This window comes from Alosa pseudoharengus, unplaced genomic scaffold (genome assembly GCF_046254945.1).
Source record: "Alosa pseudoharengus isolate Yale_2024_CS ecotype anadromous, Long Island Sound unplaced genomic scaffold, YU_APseudo_1.1 YU_APseudo_1.1_scf_3, whole genome shotgun sequence".
In the NCBI taxonomy this organism is placed as follows: Eukaryota; Metazoa; Chordata; class Actinopteri; order Clupeiformes; family Clupeidae; genus Alosa; species Alosa pseudoharengus.
The window spans coordinates 36900872-36920947 of record NW_027468718.1 but is presented as its reverse complement, the minus strand read 5'-3'; the positions used below and the strand labels follow the sequence as shown (position 1 = coordinate 36920947).

The window sequence follows — 20076 nt, the reverse complement described above, 5'->3', positions numbered from 1 at the left end:
TCATTAACATGGTCTTCAATGACCTGTGAAATTTAAAACATTTCAAGCCATGCATGGTGAATTATGACACATTTATTGTTTATGTGGAAGGGTATTAAAATTAATAATTTCGCCATTTCGGCAAATTACAACATATCAAAAAAAAGCTTCACAATTTATAATCAGGAACATCTCGGCGTCATGTATACCAACTTTGACATGAATCGGATCAACCGTCTAGGAGGAGGACGTTAAAATTGATCATGTCCACAACGCACAAAATCTCAATTACCTCACTTCCTGTGGGCGTGGCTAATGGCATGTTAATACAAAAGTTGTTTGTTTTTGGGAGTTACATACACCCACCAAATTTGGTGTGTGTATCTAAAACTATATGCCAACCACAAGTCACTGTGACGTAAGGGGGCGCTATGGAGTTCCTGGGCAACGCCCGGTGCCAAGCTTTTATCCCTGTCTATTCACTGTACCACTTGATGTGTGTGCTAAATTTCATGCGTTTTCGATTATGTTAACCACCTCAAAATATTTGCCAACCACGGGATCAGTCACCTAAGGGGGCGCTAGCGAGTCCCTGGGCCACGCCCGGGGTCAAGCTCTTGTACCTAACTGCGATGCATGACACCTGACGTGTGTGCCAAATTTCAAGAGGTTTCGACCATGTTAACCACCTCAAAAACAGGAAAGCAAAAAATAATGGAATAACAATAATAATAATAAATATAGCCGCAAGCGGCAATGGCGGGCCCGAGCACCTGCGGGCCGCAACCCGTGACATGTCGGAATCCAACAAAGCACCGACGTGGTGCGTTTGTGAAATGTACATATTTGATGCGTGTGCTATTTGTTTTTGTATTTTATTTTATGCCACATTTACTCGCTTGGCCAGGTGGGGGCGTAATGCAAGGCAGGCCCATTGGGTGTCATCATAATCCTAATATATATTAACCTGAGAAATTTCAGACCATTCATTTTAAGCAAAGAACATTTCTGATACACTTTTTGTTTGGCCAGATGGTGGCGCTATGTTAGGCATGAAAATGACACATGTGAATATCCTCACAATAATGATATCCAAAATGTCTGTAAACTTTCAGATCAATCACTTAAGGCATTGTCCATTTCTGGCACATTTCCTGCTTGACCAGGTGGTGGCGCTATGCCAGGCAGGCCCATTGGGTGTCTGGATATCATCATAATCATAATATCTATTAACCTGAGAAGTTTCAGACCATTTATTGAAAGCATAGAGCATTTCTGGCACATTTCCTGCTTGGCCAGAAGGTGGCGCTATGCTAGGCCTGTGAATTACGCATGTGAATATCATTACAATAATGATATCCAATATTTTATAAAGTTTCAGATCAATCACTTAAGGCATTGTCCATTTCTGGCACATTTCCTGCTTGGCCAGGTGGTGGCGCTATGCCAGGCAGGCCCATTGGGTGTCTGGATATCATCATAATCATGATATCTATTAACCTGAGAAGTTTCAGACCATTCATTCAATGCACTGTGATTTATGACACATTTCCTGTTTATGTGGTGAGATATTAAAATCATATTAAATATATTACAACATTCCAAAATCCATTCACAATTTAACATAAGCGACATCTTGGCATAATGTTTGCCAAATTTCAAATGAATCTGACAAACTGTCTAGGAGGAGTATGTTCAAATTGATCATGTGACATCAGTATAATTGTCATTCTTTCTGTTGCCAGTTGGTGGAGCTATGCCAAACATGCATTATGGGCATGTGAATATTATCATTAACATGGTCTTCAATGACCTGTGAAATTTAAAACATTTCAAGCCATGCATGGTGAATTATGACAAATTTATTGTTTATGTGGAAGGGTATTAAAATTAATAATTTCGCCATTTCGTCAAATTACAACATATAAAAAAAAAGCTTCACAATTTATAATCAGGAACATCTCGGCGTCATGTACACCAACTTTGACATGAATCGGATCAACCGTCTAGGAGGAGTACGTTAAAATTGATCATGTCCACAACGCACAAAATCTCAATTACCTCACTTCCTGTGGGCGTGGCTAATGGCATGTTAATACAAAAGTTGTTTGTTTTTGGGAGTTACATACACCCACCAAATTTGGTGTGTGCATCTAAAACTATATGCCAACCACAAGTCACAGTGACATAAGGGGGCGCTATGGAGTTCCTGGGCAACGCCCGGTGCCAAGCTTTTATCCCTGTCTATTCACTGTACCACTTGATGTGTGTGCTAAATTTCATGCGTTTTCGATTATGTTAACCACCTCAAAATATTTGCCAACCACGGGATCGATCAGTCACCTAAGGGGGCGCTAGCGAGTCCCTGGGCCACGCCCGGGGTCAAGCTCTTGTACCTAACTGCGATGCATGACACCTTACGTGTGTGCCAAATTTCAAGAATTTCCGACCATGTTAACCACCTCAAAAACAGGAAAGCAAAAAAGTGGAATAACAATAATAATAATAAATATAGCCGCAAGCGGCAATGGCGGGCCCGAGCACCTGCGGGCCGCAACCCGTGACATGTCGGAATCCAACAAAGCACCGACGTGGTGCGTTTGTGAAATGTACATATTTGATGCGTGTGATACTTGTTTTTGTATTTTATTTTCTGCCACATGTACTTGCTTGGCCAGGTGGGGGCGCAATGCAAGGCAGGCCCATTGGGTGTCATCATAATCATAATATATATTAACCTGAGAAATTTCAGACCATTCATTTTAAGCAAAGAACATTTCTGATACACTTTTTGGTTGGCCAGATGGTGGCGCTATGTTAGGCATGGAAATTACACATGTGAATATCATCACAATAATGATATCCACATTTTTTGTAAACGTTCAGATCAATCACTTAAGGCATTGTCCATTTCCTGGCACATTTCCTGCTTGACCAGGTGGTGGCGCTATACCAGGCAGGCCCATTGGGTGTCTGGATATCATCATAATTATAATATTTACTAACATGAGAAGTTTCAGACCATTTATTCAAAGCATAGAGCATTTCTGGCACATTTCCTGCTTGGCCAGATGGTGGCGCTATGCTAGGCCTGTGAATTACGAATGTGAATTTCATCACAATAATGATTTCTGATATTTTATAAAGTTTCAGATCGATCAATCACTTAAGGCATTGTCCATTTCTGGCACATTTCCTGCTTGGCCAGGTGGTGGCGCTATGCCAGGCAGGCCCATTGGGTGTCTGGATATCATCATAATCATGATATCTATTAACCTGAGAAGTTTCAGACCATTCATTCAATGCACTGTGATTTATGACACATTTCCTGTTTATGTGGTGAGATATTAAAATCATATCAAATATATTACAACATTCCAAAATCCATTCACAATTTAACATCAGCGACATCTTGGCATAATGTTTGCCAAATTTCAAATGAATCTGACAAACCGTCTAGGAGGAGTATGTTCAAATTGATCATGTGACATCAGTATAATTGTCATTCTTTCTGTTGCCAGTTGGTGGCGCTATGCCAAACATGCATTATGGGCATGTGAATATTATCATTAACATGGTCTTCAATGACCTGTGAAATGTAAAACATTTCAAGCCATGCATGGTGAATTATGACATATTTATTGTTTATGTGGAAGGGTATTAAAATTAATAATTGCGCCATTTCGTCAAATTACAACATATCAAAAAAAACTAACTTCACAATTTATAATCAGGAACATCTCGGCATCATGTATACCAACTTTGACATGAATCGGAGCAACCGTCTAGGAGGAGTACGTTAAAATTGATCATGTCCATAACGCACAAAATCTCAATTACCTCACTTCCTGTGGGCGTGGCTAATGGCATGTTAATACAAAAGTTGTTTGTTTTTGGGAGTTACATACACCCACCAAATTTGGTGTGTGTATCTAAAACTATATGCCAACCACAAGTCACTGTGACGTAAGGGGGCGCTATGGAGTTCCTGGGCAACGCCCGGTGCCAAGCTTTTATCCCTGTCTATTCACTGTACCACTTGATGTGTGTGTTAAATTTCATGCGTTTTCGACTATGTTAACCACCTCAAAATATTTGCCAACCACGAGATCAGTCACCTAAGGAGGCGCTAGCAAGTCCCTGGGCCACGCCCGGGGTCAAGCTCTTGTACCTAACTGCGATGCATGACACCTGACGTGTGTGCCAAATTTCAAGAGGTTTCGACCATGTTAACCACCTCAAAAACAGGAAAGCAAAAAAGTGAAATAACAATAATAATAATAATAATAATCCTTACAAAAACAATAGGGCCTTGCGCCCTTCGGTGCTCGGGCCCTAATAATAATAATCCTTACAAAAACAATAGGGCCTTGCGCCCTGCGGTGCTCGGGCCCTAATAATACAGAATAATAATCCTTACAAAAACAATAGGGCCTTGCGCCCTTCGGTGCTCGGGCCCTAATTAAGCTAATCTTAATAATTATTTTAGACACAAGCACTTCGCAATGGAGCATACAGTGTGTAAAAATTGCATTTGGGGCTTTCTGCTGAGAGCTATCACTCTACTATTATTCCCTGTCATGATCATGGAAAATGTTCAGATATGCAACAAATTACTATAATGGTATTGTAGAACAACCCTCATAGTAATAGGTATATTTTGCTTTTATTTTTCCTTCCAACTTGCTGCGGCCCCCCTGGCACCCCCTCGGGGCCCCGCCTCCCACTTTGAAAACCACTGTTGTAGAGCATCGGGCTGTCTGAAATTCTAGAGGCTAGGGGCCACCTGAAGTGGATGAAACTGCAACGCTGTGACAGCACTTGAGTCCTAGCTGAAGGCTAGCTGTAGCTCCTGGAGTGACACTGTCCTCTCAAGTAGATAGTCGAGTAGCAGGACAAGCTGGAGTAGCTGGATCAAATGTATGTCAGGGGTCCATCACTAATTTTCAATTTTAAATTTAATTTAACTTATAGAGCGCCAAAACATTACACATGAATGGCGCTTTACAGAGTGTTAAAACATTACATTTAACCAGAGACAATGTGGAGGGTGACGACAGGTCTTCCACTACATTCTCTTGACCTGGGGCCTCATTTATAAAATTCTGTAAATTCTGTCCTAAAACATTGCGTATGTCCAAACCTTGCAATCTGCATACGCACAAAAATATTCTGATTTATAAAACCGTGTGTGGTGTGTCAAATAATACTGCTGGTGAATACAGTTTATTTGCTTTCAACTTGAGTCTCTTTATTATCTCGCTGCAAACACGTTGTAGGATACACCATACATTTACTCTCTGAACTATTCCTGTTCGTTGAGGCTTGGCTTCCTTGCAGCTTGCTCTTTGATTGGTTACTGAGATGTACACCTAATTAACATAAGAATGTCTTGACATCTCCCCCTCAAATTATCCATGTCCTTGGAACAAATGGGGATATAACAACATTATCCTAAACAATCATTTTCCATCTTGTAAACTGCTGAGTGTAAGTAACTGTTTCCCTTCTTATTTATTACATTCAGGGATCCAGACTAACTTTTTGCATTGGTTGCACTGGTGCACCTAACTTTTTTATTTAGGTGCACCAGCACAAAATGTAGGTGCACCCAATTTTTTCATTGCGGCACCTTTAACGTCACAATTTCAAGGTCCCCTTTTTATCACTCTCCATATACATTCCGTATCTGAGCTGTTGTCAGAGCATGGACCAGGAATGACAGTATTGATTTGATTTGGGGCCTCCACCACCTTGACGACATCAGTAATATTGAATACTGTGATCATTCACATCAGTTGTGATCCTAGTCTCTGCTCGACCCTCCAGACACATGGAAAATGATAGCTTGTCATATGTTTCTATTTCATATTTTGGAATTCATAAACTTTATATATTTTGTTAATAATGTATGATCTGCATAATTACTAATAGCAAAGCTAGTAATTTGAATACTTCATATAGATTTTTTAAACTATTACAGTTGTCTTCAGTGTTATTACAGTGGTGGTGTGTAAGCTTAGGTCTAATTGAGTGCCTGTCACTTTAAGAAGAACGTCAAAGTAATTAGCTTTCATTCTCAAGGTTTTAGGCTAGAGGAAAATACAGTAGTTGTGCATCATCCAAGGATATATGGATGCAATTCATTGTTTTCTATGTCATTTGATAACATAAATGTTCAAAAAACCTACAAGTCAAAGAAAATATTTATGGGATCATAGAAGAGAAGTGTCTTGCAATGTGAATTTCTATGATTTTGTTGAAGTCATCACTACATTAATGATAGACATTAAGCCTACATTTAGTAGGCCTAAATGAACTAAATCCCATAGCCTGACATAGCCTGAACTAAATCCCATAGCAACACAAACTTGAGTGCAAGTCAGCAAATCAACATCGCTACTCGCTCGGATCACGACAGCTGCAGGTTAAAAGCTGCGTGCGTGTGAGGAGAAAAGATAGGCTACGGGAAGCGCACCGACTGTCATTCTCAAAAGTAGGATATATCAATCCTAATCAGGGCTCCAGAGTGCGACCAATTTGGTCGCATATGTGACCTAATCTTTCAAAAGTGCGACTAAAAAAAATCAGAGGTCGCACCGGTGCGACCAGCTATTCGAGAGAGGAAAAAGTGTCCGCATTGAAACTCTACCTTTGGTTCAATAACAGACACATATTTGGCCAATATCGTGGTTTAAACAAATCACAGATAGTGAAGGGCGGGACCTCCCCTCTGATTGGCTGTGGCCCAGTGCCTGTGTGTAAATTTGAAAATGCGTGTGCTGCAGAGAGAGACAGGGGGAGAGAGAGAGAGGTCAGAGACCCGTCAGATAAACAGTGGATGTAGTTGCATTACAGTGTGGTCACATAGGTCGAGATAAATGTCCCCTCTCCCCACTGCCTTTCGGCGGCTGGCAGCAGCAAACCGATCAGACGAGCCCGAGATGATGATCAAGTTTATCGTTGCCTACGATAGGCCTAGTGAAACTAACTTCCCTTCACCAAGTTCAGTCCGAAATAATTATTCACCAGAAATTGTTTGAACATAAACCCGACGTACAGAAATGGCACTTGTGCCAGTCTTTGCAGATGAAAAGACGTCTTAAAATTGCAAACAATGCATACAAGGCCTTCCCGAATGACAGAGATACAGATATCGCCGAAAAGGAGTGCGTCATTGACCGCAGTTACATGCAGGGAGTAACCCGGTTTTCAACAGCAATATTCATTTTGCGCACGAGTTGTGTAAACCCATTCTGATGGCATCAATCAATTTAATCCGGTATTTGGTGCAAACCGAATATCGCTGCTACATTTAAAGCCCGAATATTCCCTGCATGTATAACTGTGGTCATTGTCTACGGTGAATTGAATGGACACATTTAGATCGAGCATGGCAAGTCATTGCAATAGCCTATAATAATAGGCCTACCATTTTGTTACTGCATTAACCATAGTGATGTTCTTATTGAAAATTTAAAAATACTAAAATTAAAAAGTAAATTGCATTGTGGGGCTGTCAAATGATTATTGCAATCATCATTGCAAAATCACATAAAAATCCCCCAGGCTACTTGGAACATCTCTTTAAATTGTGCTCAAATACATTTCTATGGAAGATGCTAGCATGGCGAGCTGGTTTAGCCAAGGCCTAAAGATCATGAAGGATAGTATGTAAGACATTGAGCCATGAGATGTGCAGTTTGAAGCCCTCAAAAGACGTGCACTGTTAATTTACTCACTGTTATTTTTATTTAATTCATCTTGAGATGTTTTAAGTTTAAATTTCAGCTCAGTGAAGCACTTAAAGCACCAACACTTCATTAAGTTACTTTTCTTGTAGAATTGTAAATCATAAGTCATAGGACAACCTATATAGGACAGTAATTAAGGAAAAAAGTGAACCTGCTGCGGTGTTAAATGCGATGTGGTTGAAAATTTGGGTGCACCTAAATTTTGTGCTGGTGCACCTAAGAAAAAAAGTTAGGCGCACCAGTGCAACCAGTGCAAAAAGTTAGTCTGGAGCCCTGCTAATAAAATAGGTATTGTGTCGTTTCTAATTTCAGGGTATTGTGATAATTTTGTAGTATTGGTGCACTATGCACCACTAGTCAAAGGAGATAAATGCTTAGTTTGTGGAAAACAGATGCGAGGAAAGTCTAGGAGCTTAACCTTATGACGTTAGGTGCACCAGTGCGACCCAGGGAAAATTTTAGTCGCACCCTTAAAAATTTTGGTCGCATTTACGACCAAATTGGTCACATTCTAGAGCCCTGACATTTATGACTACTTCCAAAAATGTTTTACTGACACAAACTGAACTGAATTCAACCTTCTTACACTAAATGTCCATCCTTACCACAGGTTTACAAAACCTGGTCACTGTCAGTCCTTCTGGTGTTACTGTTGGCCCTTTATTATTGTCACTCAGTCCTTGATCAAGGCCTTGTGGTGTTTCTTCTGTTGGCTCTTTGACTGTTTGGCCAGTGTCTGTGTTCTCCTTTTCTGCTCCCCGTGGTACCAGTTGTAGATGTCGCCTATTCTTTCTCACCTCTCCTCACCTTGGTGACTTCACCTAGTAGGAGCGTGGTGTGCAGCTGTCTTGAATGACCACTGCTGGCCCTTTCCTTGCCTTTTCCTCGTCCAGTTTTGATAGGACCTGATCCCCTGGCAGAAGTCCTTCACTTCATGTCTCTTATTGAAGTAGAACGCCTGTTGTTTTGCTTTCTCGTCTCTGTGCCGAATGATGTCTTGGTCTGGCCACTTTGGAACCAGGTTCCTTTGGAGCGACAGCAGTGTTGTTTGGATCTTGCGACCCATGAGCATTTCTGCAGGGCTCACTCCAGTGGAGCTTGTGAGTGTGGCGATGTAGCACATTAGAGCCAATAACGGATCTTCCTGCTTGAGAATGCGTTTGGCTGTCTGGATAGCACGCTCCACGTGCGCATTTCCTTGTGGGTTGTGCGGGCTGGATGTATGTTCTGTCATACTGTCTGCAAAAGTCTTTCCAAGCCTCACTAGTGTATTGGGGTCCGTTGCCACTGACTATCTGTTCAGGGATGCCAAATCTCGCAAATGGAACTTTCATTGACCTCACAACCTGGTCTGTTGTGGTTGATGTTAAATGTAAGATTTCTAGGTAACGCAAATTGTTTTCCTTTATACTCACAGATGTCAGTGGCTATCTTTTACCAAGGTCTCTCCGGCAGAGGAGTTGATTGTAACGGCTCTTTTCCCTGCGTGCGCCTGTTAGTCTGGCAGAAGCGGCATGTGTCAATTTGTGCTTGATATCCGCTGATATTCTTGGCCACCACACTGTTTCATGTGCACGTTTCCTGCATTTTGACATGCTTTGGTGTCCCTCATGTATGCGGTCTAATATTTCTTGTCTCATGGATTGTGGAATTATGATGCGACAACATATTGTGATGAGGCCTTCACACACGACAGAGTCTTTCGTTGTGCAATATTCTCTCACACTGTCTGTGATATGTCTACTCAGATGGGCCATCCATCTCTGATCAGCTTCTGAACTTTTTGGAGCAGCTCATACTCTTGTGTGGCTGTCCTGGTTCATGTCCAGCTTGTGTTGTGAAATCGGTCAGTTGTGAGCCACTGCATTCACATGGCAAGCAATGATTGCCTCTGTTGTGTTGTCTCTGTTCTTGATGGGGCTGCGATGACCAGTGTCTTTCCCGGTGCATATTCAGCTTTCGCGTTAAATCGCATGAGCTGCATCAAGAGTCTTTGACACCTCACTGGTACTGCACATTTACTATTTATCAGTGACACCAGTGACTTATGGTCTGTGATCAGTCTGAATTTCTCCATGCCTACCAGGTATTTCTCGAACCTTTCACAGGCCCATACTCCCGCTAGACATTCCTTTTTCAATTTCAGGGTTCCCACGGGTCATGGAATTTCTGGAATATCATGGCATTTTGGAAAGTCTATTCCAGACATGGAAAGTCAGGGAATTTTATCATTTTTTGTGCAAAGTCATGGAATATCAGGGAATTTTGTTGCAGCAGTTTAAAACTTACTTGCCAAAATATATTAATACAAATATATTTCCACTCAAAATTGGTGTATATCTGGTTATTAGCTTTACTGCTTGCTTGAGTAAGCCAACTTTATTTGTTCAATGCCCATTTACTCATCTCCCGCTCTAAAAAAGTAAAAGATTCTTGAACACTACGCGGGGTGCTTGCCTAATCTGAATGCACCTCGGCTTGGCCGGAAGATATATTCGCTTTAGGGCTAAACATAGTAATTTGCTCGATTTGCTGGAATAATTCGCAAGATGCTGTTTGATTTGGAGTTGGATTGTTTGGATACTAGGCCTACACACAAGTGGACACGCATTTTATTCTCCTAGACTACAACTACCAAGTTGAAATCAAAGTAGCCTACATCGATTCCCCTCTCACAGAAGCATAGCCTACACACACTTCAAAACAAACAAACAAGTGTCTCAGAGGGAGGCTACACCAGGAGCACAACTGAAGCGCTCCATTCGCATTGCGTAAAAATAGTTTTTAGAAGATAATTGTTGCAGCAGACGCTACGCGAATGGAACACTAAGTTACATTCCTGGTGTAGCCTCCCTGTCAGTTTCACAAGCATGCATTGTATTGCCATACGCAAAACTGTATCGCACTGGTGCTACGTTGTTAGATCATCCATCGCACATCGACTGATATGGTAGCATGTATGACTGTACAGCCCTGACACATCAGTTATAATATGCATTTGACACAAGCATCACATGCGAGTGCATTAGTGATGACGGGCCGTCATGTGACCCGCACGCGACCCGCATGCAGTGTTGGGAAGGTTACTTTCAAAACGTATTCCGTTACAGAATACAGAATACATGCCCAAAAATGTAATTTGTAATGTATTCCGTTACGTTACTCAATCTGAGTAACGTATTCTGAATACTTGGATTACTTCCGCATTGAATTGCATTTTATAAGTGTAGGAATGCGGCCATCAAATCCTGCTTACTAAACAGGCCTATTCTGGTGTGTTCTTCTGTTCCAAATGGCTGAAGTGTTAGGCCCACATAGGAGAATGTAAAGTCAACTAAGCTACCTGATATACTATATAACTATAAAATAGCAAGGTGACCACTAAAACTACAGCAGGCGACTAGGCTAATTAAAACAAACCAAAAAAATAGGCTAGCCTACTTTAAGGGCGTAGCCAGAAATTATAAATAAGGTGTGCCTGTGAGATTTTTCGGTGGCATCAGCCCAGTAGGCCTACAAGTGAGGGGCGCATATGACAGGTGGAACGCAAATGACGTGCAAATGTAAACATATGCTACTTTATATCAGTGCTCTCAAAATTAACGTAATCGCGTAATGACAATCAAAAAACGCACGTTAAAATATGCTACTCGCAAGAATAATTCTTCAGAGGCTGCACCATAATTCATTTTAAAACGTAAATGTAAATCTAATTAGAAAAAAAAAATAAGCCATAAAGCTATTTTAAGTTAGAATAAAAAAACTTGCAGTGCCTATTTTAAAGATAGGTTTTATTGTAGGTCTAAATCAACAAGTGAACTAGGCTTTGTTTATTGATTAGCAAACTGTGAAACCGATTGGCCGAAGTAGCCTGATCTATTAATACTTGGGAAAATATCCTTTGAACAGACATCAGGAACCATGATCAGTGAGGAACAGGACCTCCACTTACTTGTGGAGAAAAATTGCTGTGTCATTTCAGGGTCTCCGCGATGACGCGTCCATAGGCCTAGTGCAAGACGGCGGGGCTTGGATTTAAACATGGAAACAATTTCATCATAGATTGCTTTCAGGAGCTTCTGGGAAATGGAGTTGCCTTAATTTATTTAGAGAGTGAATAAACTTATGAAACAGAGAGGTATCGTCATGTAATCCATTGATTTCAACAATGTAATTCTAAATACCAACTATTTAAATTGTAACTGTAACGGAATACAGTTACTCATAATTTGTATTCTGAATACGTAACACCGGTACATGTATTCCGTTACTCCCCAACACTGCCCGCATGTGACCCGTGGTTCGGGCAGGTGCGGATAGAATGTATAGATAATCTTGGGGGTCGGGTCAAAATCACTAGACCGCAAGTTATATCCATAAAAATAGCCGCAGAATTGTGTTTGTAGGCTAACGTGAGATTTCTACCTCCTCTCTGTCTCAAATGTACATGCACACACACCAAATTGGATACAAAAAATATCCCATCAGAGGGGACACAGCTTATTTACACAACAAATGAAAGGCACACTATGCAGGTTTTTTAGCTTAATATGCAAGTTTTTTCGTTTAATTTACCTTCATTTAACAGCTTCAGAGTCATTGGAATGGTTATATGACTTTTTTCGGGTTGAATGGTGGCCGTCTCGCTTCCCCCTAGCGCCTGTGAGCGGAAAAAACACCCTTGCAACTGTTGGCCGGCGGGCCGACGGCCTCAGTGTCAGGAAATATAACGAGTGTAACGAATTGCTTTACTGCATTCAAATACACATACACGCCAGGCACCGGCTAGAAAAAGGTAGCGATGGAGTTTCTCAGACATTCGTCATGACAAAGCCAGCGAAAAAGAAGCAAAACCCCAGAACACAGTAAGGATATTGCCAATACTGCATAGTTTACCTTTAAACTTTTTTTCTAATTAGCCTATCCAGATGATGGTATTTCATAAAAAAACACCTGATGTAAGGACCAGATAACATTTTAGATCATAACCACAATCTGGTAACGTCCCTGCTGCTCAGCTCACTCTCTAAGTGGTAGCCTGTATCCTGCTCCACCACAGATGTTTTGTTGGTGTGCAAGAAAAGCGGAGATAATATCGGCAAATAGGCTACCTTGCTCAAGTTCACTGTAAGAGAGGTAAGAAATGTGAAGTAGCCTATAGGCATGTGTTTGTGTTTGCCTGAATACTTTTGCAATGACTGATTAGTTTGATACTGAACTACATCTCTGCAATGAAGTAGCGTTGAGCAGCCAAGCATCAACATGGCCTATGTCGCTTAGGAATTCTTACTTGAATGGCATAATATTAGTCTTGTGTAATGATTTATCTGGTATGAAATTGAAATTGAGTTGTGTCCTGATTTGCCTTGATAGCTTCCTCTCATCAAAATAGAGGTCCTGTAAGATCCCTAGCAACATCCTTTCCTCACCATGGATGCCTATGCTAGGATCAAAGGGATTCCATTGAAAAGTCGTGCCACCATCAGGAAAGAGGTATCTTCTTTTAACGATTGAAATTCTTTGTTTATTTAATTCTTTACTGCATTCTTTTGAGACAGTTATTATAATGAAATTATATAATGTATTGGAATAATGAGTTATCTCTGATGCAGTGTTTCCCAAACTGTGTGCTGCGGCACACTAGTGTGTCGTGAGCGTTGTACAGATGTGCCGCAGGGAAAAAATCCATATCTAGAATGTTGACGCCACACATTATCGCTATCTTAAAAGAGTGTTCGAACCCAACTGTCTTATAAAATATCTCGAAAGTTATGTCTAGTGAGCTAGCTGTCTGATAAGGCAGCGAGGCAGCAATTCAGAACAGAGCCCAAGTTTTTTTTTTCTTTGCCCTTAATAATCATTAACAATTTACCCAGCTATTGTAGGCTATTGAGATCACATTTAGCCAAATTGCTTCTAAATCTGACAGTATTTGATATGCTGTTTTGCACATTTGTCCATCTTTCTTGATACCATTTATATTGGCTAAAGAATGTTACACTTGTGTGCAAGTAATAGCCAATCACACTTAAAACACTGCACAACAACATAGCTGCAAGAGAAGTTTGGGATACACTGCTCTTATGAATGACTGTGTTTCTGTGTTTATTTTCTGTGTCCATACACATAATTCTGGATTTTACCAAATTTCTTGGAAAGTTCAGACAATAAATGATATGGGTCATTCCGTGCGTCAAATCAGACAAAATCCAGGAAAATGGTTGATGCACCATCTCAGATTTTGCTCAAAGTTCTACCATTTAGGTCCCAACACTAAGACCTGTAATATTTTTTTGTTAAATTCCTATGTTTTCATAATTTTTTCACCTTTGATTTTGTATTATTTTTACACTTTCAGAAATGCCTTATATTCGAGGCCATGTTTGGGCATTAACAACTTCAAAAGTAGAAGACTGAGGCCTCTACTACACTACACCGAATCAGATTCGATACGGAGTTCCGGATCAAATCCGATCTGCGTCCACAAACACTGTAGCCTATCAGTTTGGGAAGCCTTAAAAATCCTTGAAAATCATGACAAACGCATAGTCAATAAGTATGGATGCAAGGGAATAAATAACCAGATAAAATCTGAAAACTGGAGGAAAATAGGATGTTTGCCAAGTTTAGGTTACTGCCTGGGTGCAAAAGACAACATGCTACTTTATAGTAATTCACATTATAATGGCAGGTATTTGTCGACGAACGACAAACAAACACTAAAAATTAGGCTATGAGTTAGCTTCTCGGTGAGCATGTTGTGACTTGGCAGTAGCCTATACAATGTAGCCTACCCCAGTCAGCCAGCTAGGTCATTGCATAGTATTATAATCTGTATAATTGGGTTGATTGCGAATTTTATGTGACTGCGCTGCACGAACATATTACTGTCAGCTCCCACACTCCGTCGTAGGTGCTTGTTTGCATGTCAACAGCCACGGTTTCCAGCAGGCTAGATGAGTTTTTTTCAGTCATTGTTTAAAGAACAACAACAAAATCAACTTAGCCATTTAGATAGCCTACGTTTTTCGTTACTTTACATGCGCCTATTGGTCGATATTGCAGTGGAATAGGCATAGTTTACACAGAATGCCAGGTAGATTTGTCGACTAACGACAAACGAATAAAATAGCTTACCTTGTGTGATGGACATTATAGACCATAGCCTACACAGTGCTTCTAATGATCAAGAGGGATTTATTTGTCACATAGCCTACACAGTTAGGCTATATAATCGTCTAGCGTCTTTAAATTGCTTATAATCCGTTGCCATTTACTGTATGGCTGTCAAATGAATAAATAAAAGAATGAATAAAAGGCCACTTCTCACGAAAACAAAGCAGCATGGCCATAATCACGTGAAACGAGCACAACGAATCAGGGAAGGGAACATGGGGTTGTACGTCATTTCTTTTCAGATGGTTCCGCAACACACTACAGACACGCAGTCCACATTCGTCTGATACGGCTACGGAGCAAAATGAGTTCGGGGTCTCCAGCGGATCCAAATTGCTCCTCTTCGGATACGCTGATCCGATGGTCTAATTTGGAAAGGAGGGCGTTTGTATCCGACATAGTGTAGATGGCCTCTGACATGTTCTTGGTGTGACTGGACCGTTAAAAGTTTGTACTGCATGCCCATTACACAGTCCCTGTGTCGTGGGGGGGGCTTTGGGGGGCCTGGCCCATCCTGGAAGTCATCTGTGCCCACCCTGGACGAGCTTTGCTGCTCCAACCAACCCCACTTCCCCGATCCCATGGACTGATTTTGAACACTAATTTAATGTAGGCCTAGGCATATACAGTGATTGTGTTTGTCAGAGTGAAAACCAAGCCATGAGGGTCGAGAGAATTGTCTGTAGACCTGCAAGACAGGGTTGTGTGAAGCCACAAATCTGGGGAAGGATACAATAACATTTCTGCAGCATTGAAAGTGCCCAAGAGCACGGTATTCTCCATCATTCCCAAATGGAAAAGTTTGGAACAACCAACAGTCTTGCTAGATCTGGCCGCTCAGCCAAACTCAGTAATCCGGGACGAAGGGCCTTGGTCAGACAGGTAACCAAGGACCCAATGGTCTTGACTGTTTAAAAACAACACTCCTCTGTTCACTTTATTTTCATATTCTTCTGCAAGAATATCAGTTTGTCCATATTTTCTGGCAAGAGGCGAGACCTACTTGCAGTGACTATATCCCCTGCCATTGAGAAAACACGCTTACTTGGCACAGATGTACCTGGGACTAGTGATGGGGACGAAACCGCCTATGCCGAGTCAGAGTCAAGACCGAGTTTTTGAAGGGTCGAGACCGAGTCCGTTGGTTTTCAAATACAGTCGAGTCCGAGTCAAGACCGAGTCTTTGAGGAAGCAAGTCCGAGTCGAGACCGTGTCCTTTAGGAGTCGAGACCGAGTCGAGACCAAGACCATAAAAACATGCCAGTTTTCATATTCATGATTTAATAGCACCCCAGTTAATAATCAACAGTTAGGTCTACAGACTAAGCTAGATTGGGAATTGTTTTAAAGGAGCAGTCTTAACATCTTAATATGGACTATGCTGACCTACTGACACTCACCGGCAGCAGAGCCATAGAGATAAATACAGTGGTGATAGTAGAAAAAAATCCTGAGCCTGAACTTTTTTCCCTGGGAGGTAAGCGGGCCCCTAAACCAAGATATATTCCCTGATCAACATAATTGTCAAGCGGGATCCAGGGGTGTGCTCCCCTGGCAGAAGATTTTGATAATATTACCTTAGATTATAGATTCTGGTGATTTTTGTGGATATAAATGGACATCATTCAGACATGAGATGTACAAACCCAATACAAGCCTATATTACAGTAGCATCTTTGTATAGAGCACCAGAGTTCCTGGGACCCTGGTAGGCCTGTTCATTAATCCGTCCCTGCTTTTAACTAGTCACTGACTTACCTGCATACTTATTGCTTGCATAGCATACTGAGACTACAGATACTACAGCTATACCAAGAAAGGTCAGTGGGTGGCAATTATAATACTCAAAAGTAAATTAGAATTGATTAAGTAAGTAAGTATATACTCTTTTGATCCCGTGAGGGAAATTTGGTCTCTGCATTTAACCCAATCCGTGAATTAGTGAAACACACGCAGCACACAGTGTACACACAGTGAGGTGAAGCACGCACTAATCCCAGCGCAGTGAGCTGCCTGCATCAACAGCGGTGCCCGGGGAGCAGTGAGGGGTTAGGTGCCTTGCTCAAGGGCACTTCAGCCGTGGCTCACTGGTCGGGGCTCGAACCGGCAACCCTCCGGTTACAAGTCCAGAGTGCTAACCAGTAGGCCATGGCTGCCCTATTAGTAGCCTAACCATTGACTAAAGGGCATGAACAAGGAGACATTAATTTTTCTGCAAAATATGCACCATTTATTTTAAACATTAAACATTAAACATATTCTTAAGTTTGTCGGACAGATTTCTTTAAAATTCTGACCAGATGCCGTGTGTAATAAGAGCCCGCTTGCCTTGAGAACGACAGATGCATAAGGGCGAGTTTATCCTCCGCTAATTTCTGACACAAAGTGACGAGTGGATGAGCGATTGTAAACGACAGATCAGAGCTAGTGAGTGGGGATGGAGTTTGCTAAATATTTTAGAAAGGAAACTGATATGTCATACAAGTGTATTATTCCTACAAAACAACTAGATACAATGTAGACCATGTGGTGATACTGGTTCAGTGAGTAAAGATTCATTTTGGAATCTAAGAAGACACATTTTGCGGAAACATGAGAGTGTGCTAAGGAGAGCAAAGACAAACGTGAACAATTTGAATATGCTTCATATGAAGGATGAAAGTAAAACTTAGATGCTAAGCCTGTATTCTTTAGGCTTCTTCAGAGATGCTCACTGGTATGACTTTCGTAAATGGGGCGTGTTTGCAAAACACAGCTTCTCTTTTCCCACTCCGAAGTAATGTAGTGAGCGGTCACCGCGAGGAAACTGAGAGCTACATGGGCTGTGACAATTTCTCCTCATGTCTCGTCATACAGTTTTGGAATTACAGTGGTGCCGAAGTGTCGGCGGGAGGGAATATTATACCGCGGCTCGAGTACTTTCATCAGCTGACGAAATCGTTCACCCTCAATCACGATGTACGGCTGCATATCTTTTCCCCAATGCTTTAGTTATGGCTATTGCCCTGTCCGACTTATCCCTAAGAGGCTGCTTAAATGTTTAGATGTTTCCTAACCGGCTCTCTCCTCCTTATGCTGTCTACAGACACATTGGGGTGATGTCCTTGTTAGTGTGTGGGGGGGTGGTGGGGTGGTTGGTTACGGGGGGTGGGGGGGGTCGTTGGTTGGTTGGTTGTCACTGAGGTGCAGGGTTAGAAGAAGCTTCCTCTGAACCTGCTGGTCTGGGTGCAGAGAGAGCTGTAACACCTCCCCGAAGGGAGTGAGGTGAACAGTCTATGGTTGGGCTGAGAACAGTCTTAATACTGTGTGCCTTACGCAAGCATCACTTGCCCTGAATGGCCTCGATGGAGGGGAGTGAGGAAATGGTGATGTTTTGTGCAGTTTTCACCACCCTCTGCAGTGCTTTCCGGTCAGAGGCAGAGCAGTTGCTGTACCATACTGTGACACAGTTGGTGAGGATGCTCTCGATGGTGCAGCGATAGAAGTTCACAGGATCTGAAGAGACAGGTGGACCTTCTTTAGTCTCCTCAGGAAGAAGAGACACTGGTGAGCCTTCTTGATCAGGGTAGAGGTGTTGAGGGTCCAAGAGAGGTCCTCAGAGATGTGGACACCCAGAATTTTGATGCTGGTGACACACTCCACCTCCGTACCATTGATGAGGATGGGGGCGTGTGTGCCAGCTTTTGACTTCCTGTAGTCCACAATGAACTCTTTGATCTTCATGGTGTTGAGAGCCAGGTTGTTGTCGGTGTACCATGTTGTTAGGTGCTGGACCTCCTCCCTGTAGGCCGTCTCATCACTGTTGCTGATGAGACCAATTACCATTATGTCGTCTGCAAACTTTATAATGATGTTAGAGCCATGTACAGGTGTGCAGTCGTAGGTGAAGAGGGAGTAGATGGCTCAGCACACAGCCCTTTGGTATACCGGTGTTCAGGGTGAGGGTTGAGGAGGTGTGGTTATCTAACCTAACAATCTGTGGTCTGTTGGTTAGGAAGTCCAGAATCCAGGTACAGAAGGAGGTACTGATGCCCAGTTCCCTGAGTTTGGTGATCAGTTTGGAGGGGATGATGGTGTTGAATGCTGAACTGAAGTCGACTAGTCCTGCTCAGTGCCGCACACACGTCGGTGGGGGAGGGTGTGAGGGGCTGATGCTCAGCAGAGACCACAGCCTTGATGGCCACCTCCTTGTTATCCCTGTCAAAGCAGCCAATGAAGTGGTTCAGGTCATCAGCCAAGGAGGTGTCTGTGGTAAGAGGGGTGGTGTTAGTAGGTTTGTAGTTGATACAGTCCAGAATGGATTTCTTTAGCAACTGATGTTTTTTTTACATTTTATATAATCATTATTTGTTCCTTTCCTACAACCAATAACTTCCTGCAAACTTAATAACTAAGCCTGCTACATTTGTGGCAAATTAGTTATTACCTTGATAGTAGGCAACATTTGTTGAATTATGACATAGGTATGGGAAGTGTGGCACAAACTGGAACATACTGCCCACTGGGACCTTAGTTTCATTCCAACCAGCACTCATTCCCTGATCCCAATCTAATCAACCTTCCAGGAACACCTTGCATGTTCAATCTACAGAACACCAAACTACATTCTGATGGATTGTGTGTTGGATGTGTTTACACAGAGTGTAAGACATGCTTTTAGTCCTGTCACTAAGGCTACGTTCACATTACATGCGGCATGCTTCAAATCAGATTTTTTCTTTTTTTTTTCATGTACATTTTTAACGTTTACATTTGGTGACCTGTATTAACTCTAATGAGAACGCATCTATCTTCCAAAATGCCATGCACAGGCACATCGATATGTTTTGGTACGTGTCAAATGTGTCACCAACAACAAGAAAATAAAAACTGCCCATGAAAGCGCATGTCTTTTTTGCGGTGAAATATTTCCGGCTTGTAAAAGCAGGTGTTAATCCAAATTGCGGTTATATGCGTCAGTAAGAGACTCGTTCAAAGACAACAGAATCGGTATTCAGAGCACCAGTTTTGCTTCTTTGTACAGTTAGAAGCAACCTTAACTTTCGCGGGCCTTTCTAATGTCTAACTTTCACTTTCACGTTATCAACTTAAACTTCCCTTACCTGCTAGATTTGGCTATTAAAGCTTACGTACAAGTAGTTTGAGTATTTTCTTAACAGGTGCCTTA

At 41.8% G+C, this 20076-nt stretch overlaps 1 protein-coding gene across 11 annotated transcripts in view; it reads left to right on the top strand.

Moving 5' to 3' along the window:
• akap11 (A kinase (PRKA) anchor protein 11) overlaps window positions 1-20076 on the top strand; it is a 97645-nt gene that overhangs the window by 47578 nt on the left and 29991 nt on the right. For 8 of the 11 annotated variants that reach the window (XR_012981933.1, XM_076264193.1, XM_076264199.1 and 5 more), the window contains exon 2: window positions 13107-13226. The exons of 1 other annotated variant lie outside the window; for it this stretch is intronic. Coding sequence is in view for 8 of the 10 variants with exons in the window: in XM_076264193.1 (XP_076120308.1) it covers window positions 13164-13226 (63 nt within the window). In the remaining 2 variants the exon portion in view is untranslated. Of the gene's footprint in view, window positions 1-11732; window positions 12870-13106; window positions 13227-20076 lie in introns of those variants that run through there. 2 more of the 11 variants (XM_076264192.1, XM_076264200.1) reach the window with 2 other exon arrangements.